The sequence below is a fragment of the Micromesistius poutassou genome (genome assembly GCF_964030765.1).
Source record: "Micromesistius poutassou genome assembly, chromosome: 18".
NCBI lineage: Eukaryota > Metazoa > Chordata > Actinopteri > Gadiformes > Gadidae > Micromesistius > Micromesistius poutassou.
In genome coordinates this window covers 3,621,024-3,629,540 of record NC_140288.1, presented here as the reverse complement: position 1 = coordinate 3,629,540, position 8,517 = coordinate 3,621,024, and the positions used below count along the sequence as shown (strand labels likewise).

The window sequence follows — 8,517 nt, the reverse complement described above, 5'->3', positions numbered from 1 at the left end:
CGTGTGCAACGAGAAAGAAACCAGCATTCCTCATTATGACTTCAGGAATGTTGATGGATAGGGTACGTGTGGGTTGTAATGTGTGTGTGCGTGCGTGTGTGCGTGCGTGCGTGTGTGTGTGCGCGCGCGCGTGTGTTTGGAAATTAGCGTGTTCATTTTCATTCACATTTACGGTAGAAATATAGAAATAGGTACGTGTTCAAATCCCCTATGAAACAAAGATTATATGAAATGAGCGTTATTCTTTTTTAAATTAAATATTTTGGATTGAATTTGGAATTAACGCTATTCATGTTTAAAGACGACGAGGTTCTGTCACAATCAAAACAATGATCAAACCCAGTACGTTGTGGCAAGCGGAAAAAACAACAACTTCTAATTAGGTTCTAAAACTACCCAATGAATAATATCTATCACATTTGATTAATGACAAAAAATGTATACATTTATACGAAGAAGTGACTGCTGTCAGACAGGGGGGCGAGAGGTCAAGGAGTAAACGCTAACAGGCCTACGTGTTTTAGGAGTTTTAAACGTGAAAACACCATGAGACACCATGTATAGTTAATCTGAATCAGGTGGTGTGTTTTAGTTTTTCTTTATGTTATTCTATGCTGGTTAATGAAGACAGGTTGACCATATAGCAGGTTTCAAATGTATCCGTTTTCATGCCGATGATTTTGAAGCTTCAGGTGTTCATAGCGTTCCAAATAAAGTCTAAAATAAAACAAATGCAAATGAAAAGAAGTGGTTCAAAAAATTACTGAAAGCTGTAACTGTAAACACTCAACATTTTAAAGGAACTGTGTATGTAAAAAATAGTATATGTATGTGATTGAAAATAAACAAAAACCTTTGACCTTGGAATTGTGTGTGTTTGTCTTTATTTGTATTTGGCTCATGTTTGTTTGTTCACACCCCTTTAATCCCAACTAATCAATGACTCACCAATCGTCCAGCCACATAAACACAATCAATCAAAAATGATAAATCAACCAAGCAATTCACCAATCACTTATGGAATCACTATTACTTATCTATCTTGCGACTTTAGCTGAAGCAAATCTGTGAAGGTAATGGGTACACAATGCTGTCTAACATATTCAAATGTATATTTGAATTGCGTTTAATATAGGCCTACTTCCAAAATGAAAAATGGACTTTGATTCTTTGAAATTAAGTTAGAATATGTACAACTTGTATTGTTGAAATCCTATGTAGGATATGAAGCACGTGTAGATGATATATTCACAACACACAAACAACATAAGAGCTGTCTGACATAAAAACACTTGTTTATTCATCAATAACAAATTGGACATTTTGTTGTGTGTCAAGTATTCATGCCAGGAACATTTTCCATTGCCCCCAAACTCCCGTTTTTTCCTCTCCTCGCTTATCTATTTATTATCCTATCTGCCCTATTGTGAGTGGGTTCACACACGCACACAAACACACACACAATGTTGATGTACCGCCAGTCTAAAGCCTGCTAGAGGGCATCGCGACGAGAATCCCAGACTCTCCTTCTGGCCTTCGTTAAGTTCAGGCACTTTTGATTGACAGATTTTTAAAATGGTCTGCACATTCCAGACGTCCCATCATGCAACAGTGGCGAGAGAAGGCTGAGAGTGATGGGTCTGGTGGTCTCCACGTGACAGAGTGGGTCTCAAGAGTCAGGTCTCCATTGGTGTGTGTGTGCATGCATGGACTTGTGTTTTGTATCTGTGACCGTGTGCGTTGGTAATGGTGTATGCCATGTTTGTCTAACTGTACATTTAACTGTCCATTCCCATCTCCAAACTTAAACATCTGTAGACACTGTTTTAAAGCGACATGATAATCAAATAGACGTTATATAATGCTGTGCCCGAAAAAAAACCTCTAACTCATGGGTGTATTTTATTTTTTAAACAATTTCTCAACAAAAAACTCCACCTTCACCTAGATCCTTTCAATTCCTCCCTCCGTTTTCTGGCACACTTATTGAAATTCGCCCTTTTGTTCACAGTAAAGATAGAAGGACAACCTCGTGCATCTGTGCTATGTGAGGACAGCACCAACACAGGGTCTCTTTCTGAAGGCTCAACTCTACTTCTGGGTCAAACGGGTTTATTTATGGTTCGGCATCGGCGATTCTGTGCAAAACAGACCGCTCATTGATTTTCTCTGCATGAAATTCATCCGACATATTGTGATCACTATAATATGAAAAAGATGTGTGGTTCGTTTCTCTCTAATCTGCTCTCCATGCTTCTTTTTTTTTCACTTAGAGCAGAAATGAACTGTAAGAGATAGCTTCAACTTTGGTAAGGTGCACAGAAGCGTTTGGTGTTCCATGAAGGTGATGTAGAGGGGACCCACCACGTAACTCCAGCGGGTATTCAATGCAAATATAAACCAGCCTTAAGCCGCTAGCCCAGAACAGCAACCACCTGGGATATCATTAACACACACACACACACACACACACACACACACACACACACACACACACACACACACACACACACACACACACACACACACACACACACACACACACACACACACTTGAGTGTTTTTCCTAAATACACACACAGCATATCGCTCTTGCAAAAAACTGTACTTCTAAGAGCATTCACAGAATGAACAGCAAAAAAAAAACGACATTGCTCTGTACAGGGAGAACGCATAATGTTTTACAATAAAGCAACATTACTAGAAAACAGTTTCAGATCGATGACAAATATTCAATAACTTAAAAGGGGATCTCATCTCATTGACCCAATTTTGGGAGTCTTTGGGAATTTAGCTACAATTAAGCTACAAAACGTTATTGATTTTGTAATCCATGCTATTTCTTTTTGTAACAACACGCATAAAGCCACAGTGCAGACTAGAAAGTAGTGTCAACAATTATCTATAAAATATTTACAGTACAGACTTAATCTTTTTGGTCATGGGGAGAGCAATAGCGCACAAGCATGAAGCTACAGTATATATACAGTATATTTATCCATTCAGAAGCGACGCACAAACATTATAGTCCAGTACCACAATCTCAAAATGTTAACAAACATTTAAGTGCAAGGCAAGCCTTGAGAGAGGAAAATAATGATCTAAATACCCTACATTGACACAGTTCTGCTTAAATATACGATAAAACATTAAAATAGTACTTTACTTTGTCTTTACATACTGTATATTATGCCGTCACGTTTATTCAGTTGTGTATGCTGTCATATACACACCAATGCCAATGACTCAGAACATCGAACAATACATTTTTACATGATCATGGGAGTTATTAAGCAAGTTTAGTTGAACCTTTTTGAATCAAAAGGTTTGTAGTTCTTATGTTTTGTACTTTGTAGTTCCCTTCTAGCTGATCCAGAAGGGAACTCAAGCGGAAGTCCACCGGTTTAAACTTAAAACGATTTAAAAAAAAACGATTGGTAGAGACTGATATGATCAAGCTTGTCACCATCTTCCACAGGTATACATTTCAACACGGTCTTGCACTTTCCCCACCCTCCACCAAACCGCCTACTTCGTTCACGGTTCCCCCCCCCCCCAACAAAACGTCCAAGTAGGCCCCCCCCGGAAGTCAAATAAAAATGACCTCCTCCTCTCCACAACATTCACACCCCAACAATAATAACAACAACAACAACAACAACATCAACAACATCAACAACAACAACAATATTCCACCACAGGATATCCTCTTTGTTTTTCACGTCACCGGGCAAAAGAGGCACTTCCTGTTTTCGGCGTCAACATCCTCCCTTTCGCTTCCCCTTCCTCTCGGTTCCTTCATTGGATCCAGATGCTGTTGCCGCGGTCCGGCCGCCGCGGCGGCTCCGTAGCGGCGGCGGCGGCGGCGGAGGCGGCCGTGGCCCCGGGGCCCGCCGTCAGGTCCCCGAAGGTGGTGAAGAACTGCTCCATCTCCTTCTGCAGCATGTGGTTGCGGCGCTCGGCGTCCTCCTTGGCGCGCTCGGCGTTGCGCAGCTTGATCTCCACCATGGTGTACTTCTTCCGCTCCTGGTCCAGCTCCTCGTTCAGGCCGGCCATGTCCGTCTCCAGCTCCAGGTTGCGCTGCTCCAGGCTGTGTGGGCGGATTGGTTGAGAGGGGGGGGGGGGGGAGGGGTGGGTGGGAGGTTAGCAAGGCTGTGGATTCGTCTCTAGTAGTTAGTTAGTAGTTGGTGTGTAGCGTCTTATCTTAGCTGTCTTTGTTGTATACGGGGAATGGGTTAACCTAGCAATTGTTAGTACTTGAATCTTGGTTCTATGAGCATCCTTACTGCACCAAAAAAGTAGCTGTGTGCACATCCCACCTTCTGGCCAGGTGCAGGACAAATAAAGTGGTATAGAGTGAAAGAAATGTAATGTCCGCAGCACATGTCAAGAATTCACAGCAACGTTTCGACCCTATTGGGTCTTTTTCAGGTCTTCTTTTGGCCTGAAGAAGACCCAATAGGGTCGAAACGTTGCTGTGATTTTTTTTAATCAAATTAAATATGGAAGCTTAAGCAGTGCTGTGGACATTACATTTCTTTCATCCTTACACTACCGACAGCGATGTATTGTTGTTTCTCTTTTTCTTCGGACAAATGAACTTCTTAGTAAGTCGCTTTGGATAAAAGCTTCTCCTAAATTCCCTGATGTAAAATGTAAAGGTCTCATAGAATGCTACGGTAGCTACGGTAACGTGGCCTCCTGGGAAGTTAGACTGCCCACCCAGGAGGTCTGGTGCTATTACACCGGGCGTATCATTAAAATTAGGGGTGTGAACGGGTACACGTGTACACGTGTAACCGGTTAGTAAATCATAACCGTTTAGGAAAAATCAGTAAACGAAAACCGAAAAAAAAAAAAAAAAAATCAAAATCTTCAATCAAAATTAACATGTACTATTTATTTAGAGATTAATAAAGCTACAAATGTTCCACTTTGACAACGTTAATGCGCTAAGAAATGCACGTGATAAATGTTGGGTAACTGACCACCGTGCATTACGTCATGTAACACGTAAGTTTCACTCCCCCCCCCCCCTTTCCCCCATGTTGGAAGGTACGCCCCTCCGAGTGCAGCTGAGCTTTGCGTTATTGTTGACACGGTAGCTGCTAGCAGAGGAGGTTGTTGAAATTCTGTACTGTTTTAACAATGCCTGGAAATAACTGCTGCGTTAAAAACTGCTTCAATGTGGGTTACAGTTTGTCAGGTTCCCTAAATGGACAACGCAGTTGTCCCACACTACAAGATTTTTTAATCTTATGTGATTTTTGAGTCGGATGTACACCACACACATAAAGAGAATCTCAGTCCATTTCTTGCTCTCCGATCGTAAATACAAATACATGAGATTCGAACACAAGACGGAACACCACACACGGACAATCTTGTCCTCTAATGTCCCGCTGCAGGGCCGTGGAGGAAGAACTAGAGCGACTCGCGTCAACAGTGAAGATGGATCAGCGTCTTTTGACGGCAGTGGTCTCCGCGGTGCTTATGCTTACATCATATCAGAGAATATCCGCGTCAGTTCGGCCGCGGCGCAATTAATGAATAAAGATCATAAACTGAATGGCTGTGCAAGTGTTGTGAGACACGGCTGCGAACCGGCAACTTAAAACAAAGTAGTGCCGGTTTGGTTCCGTGCCGCTGCCGTATCCAGTGGAATAGCCTACATTGACTATAATGGTTTCTAATGTCTTCTTGTGTTCTCTGCATTTTCACTAGGACCCTTTTCCTTCGCCTTATTCTTCTCCATTTATTTCTATCTCGTAATGTCTCCTGCGTCTCTGTTGCGTATTTCCTCATGTCTCTATGCCGCTCTGACAACGTTGCCCCTGGCAACCGATAGCCGTGGATGCCATCATGGCGGACGGGCTCAAACCCCTCCCCTCCCCTTCCCAAAAATCACGTGACTCCTCATTCTCAATAGCGCGACTGCGGCCCACTTAAAAAAAATAAAAAAAATAAAAACGGTTAACCGTGTACACGAAAAAAAAGGGGTCGTGTAACCGTTTACAATTTTTTGTAACCGTTCACACCCCTAATTAAAATAAGAACATTTTTTCACATCACTCTCCCCGGACAGCTTTGACATTTTTTAATCAGCTCTGGGATTATTCCTGTAATATCTTTTGGAATGTACTCATATATTAGGACATCGGGGGAAAAAATAGTTATGATAACCTTTGACCTCAGAGTCATATTTTCTGCCAGAGCTAAAACAACGTGGCATTCATGCACATGGATGCACAAGGACTGCGTTTGTTCTCCTCCTGACAGGTGCTTCGTATGTGTGCCCTCATAGCGCCTTAAGCCCTCTACAAGAGAGGGGACTTTACCACTTTAAGAAGGCACACTCTTCCTATTAAAGACCAGACTGGGTCGCCCCGCCCATTCTGCCGGCGGTTTGAGTTCGCCCCGCAGAAGGGTCTGGAGAAGAGCAATACAATACTTCTTTCTAGTTTCCATACGTTTTTGCGGGAGCCAATCACCAAGCTGGCTTTTCCCCCTGGCGCGCTATTGGCTGGTTTAACACAATGGACGACAGGGACGCGACGGCAAGCAGCCAATTGCGTACAGAGTCAATTTAACTCCCGCCCGTTAAGCACGCCTCTTGTGCTGAAGAAAATGACAGCAGCCTCCCCCAGACCAACGTTAACTGTAATACTGTTACTGTCTTTAATTAGCCTGGCAATAGCCAGGCTAATTAAAGACTAACAGTATTACAGTTAAATAAATACACCTAAGATGTGGTGGGACCGGCCTCTAAGCCCAGATCCATCAGGTTTAAGACGAGACGATGCATGAGGTGACCAGTGGCTTGTTCCGGCTCCCCTGTATCCCCCCCCCCCCCTACCTCTTGATGCGCGCCTCGTACTCGCTCTTCTGCTTGTTCATCTCCTGCTTCAGGCCGGCCACCAGGCTGTGCAGCGCGCTGTGGCTGCTGGTCCCGTTGCTGACCGGGTAGCCGTCGCTGGTGTCGCTGCTGCTGGTCCCCCTGCGGCCCCGCCCGTTGGCGCCTCCCGTCCTCCCGTCCGCCGCCTCCCCTCCCCCGCCACCGGGGGGCGCCCCCTCGCCCTCGCGTAGCAGCATCGCCCCCGCCGCCGCCCCCGCCCCCGTCGCCGCCGCCGCCGCCCCGGGCCCGTCCGACTCGTCGTAGTGGCCGGCGTAGAAGTCCTGCTCGGGGCAGGTGGTGGTGGAGGAGCGGCAGGACGTGGAGTTGTCGGGCAGGGAGATCTCGCAGGACGACGTGGACCAGGTGGCGCTGTCCACGCTCTGCTTGTCCTCGCTGCAGCCGCCGTCGCCCCCGTGCGTCTGCTGCTGCTGGTGGTGCTGCGGTGGGTGGTGGTGGTGCTGCTGCTGCTGGTGCTGCTGGTGGTGCTGCTGCAGGTTCAGGTGGTTCAGCTGGACGTTGTCGTACGTCGACAGCCGGTTCTGGCTGGACGCGTGTCCGTCCCGCTCGCCGTCCCGCTGTTGCTTGCTGTTGTCCCGCAGCGTCACGGCGTGGCCGTTGGGCACCCAGAGCCCGTTGCGCCCGTTCAGGCTGCCGTTGACCACGTCCGTGCTGGACACGCCCAGCCGCGCCGCGCCGCAGCCGTTCCCCCCCCCGCCGCCGCAGACGCCGTTGGTCACCCCGCTGGTGCCCATCTTGGTTCCCGAGCCCTTGTGGGTCCCGCTGCGTCTCCCCGGTAGACTGCCTCCTCCTGTCACTCCTCCTCCTCCTCCTCCTCCTCCGGCCAGGAGGGTGGGGCTCTTCTCCGCCCCCGGGTCGGCCCCCGGCGAGGTGGAGCTGAAGGAGCCGTTGGTGACGATGCCGCTGCCCTTGCTGAAGGCCGGGTTCTTCTTGAGCGTGAGCGGCGGGCTGCGGGTCAGGTCGAAGCGGCCCGCCAGGCTGCTGCGCGGGCTGAGCGAGTGCGAGTGCGGCGGCGGGGAGCCGTTGTCGACGTGCATGGGGTGGTGGTGGTGGGGGTGGGGGTGGGGGTGGTGGGGGTGCGTCTGCTGCAGGGCCGGGGGGGAGTCGGGGGCCTCCCAGACGCACTGCCGCGCCATGGCGGCGGCGGCGGCTGCGGCGGTGGTGGCGTTGTTGTTGGCCGTGTTCTGGCTCTGGCCCGAGGAGCCCGAGGAGACGGCGAGCGGCCGGTGCGGCGGGAGCTCGTTGTTGTTGTTGTTGGCGCGCTCGATCGCCGTGGAGACGTCCTCCGTGTCGGGGAACAGGGCGTCGTGGCGGCCGATCAGGACCGCCATGAGCTGCTGCACCAGGACTGTGCCTGACAGCACGAAGACACACGATTGGAAATTATATCTAAATGATATCTACAAATACTTTTCTAACTATATTTGTATTTATTTAAAGTATTTAAAAGGTGCCAAAGTTACACACCACACCACCCCCCTCGTCTTTGATGTAGATGTTCTTCTATGATTGTACGTCTATGTCTATCTATCAACTTTTAAAAAATAATTTACTTAAAGGTCCCATGACATGCCACCAGGTGTGAGTGTGATTAGCCGTTACAA

General features: G+C 47.4%; 1 protein-coding gene across 1 annotated transcript in view; it reads right to left on the bottom strand.

Moving 5' to 3' along the window:
- Positions 1-1,323: 1,323 nt before the first annotated feature.
- Positions 1,324-8,517, bottom strand: part of arhgap24 (Rho GTPase activating protein 24) — a 51,345-nt gene continuing 44,151 nt past the window's right edge. The window contains exons 9-10 of the mRNA XM_084482720.1: positions 6,857-8,267; positions 1,324-4,090 (exon numbers count right to left, since the gene is read on the bottom strand). Coding sequence (XP_084338846.1) covers positions 3,799-4,090; positions 6,857-8,267 — 1,703 coding nt within the window. The 3' untranslated portion in view covers positions 1,324-3,798. The remainder of the gene's footprint in view (positions 4,091-6,856; positions 8,268-8,517) is intronic.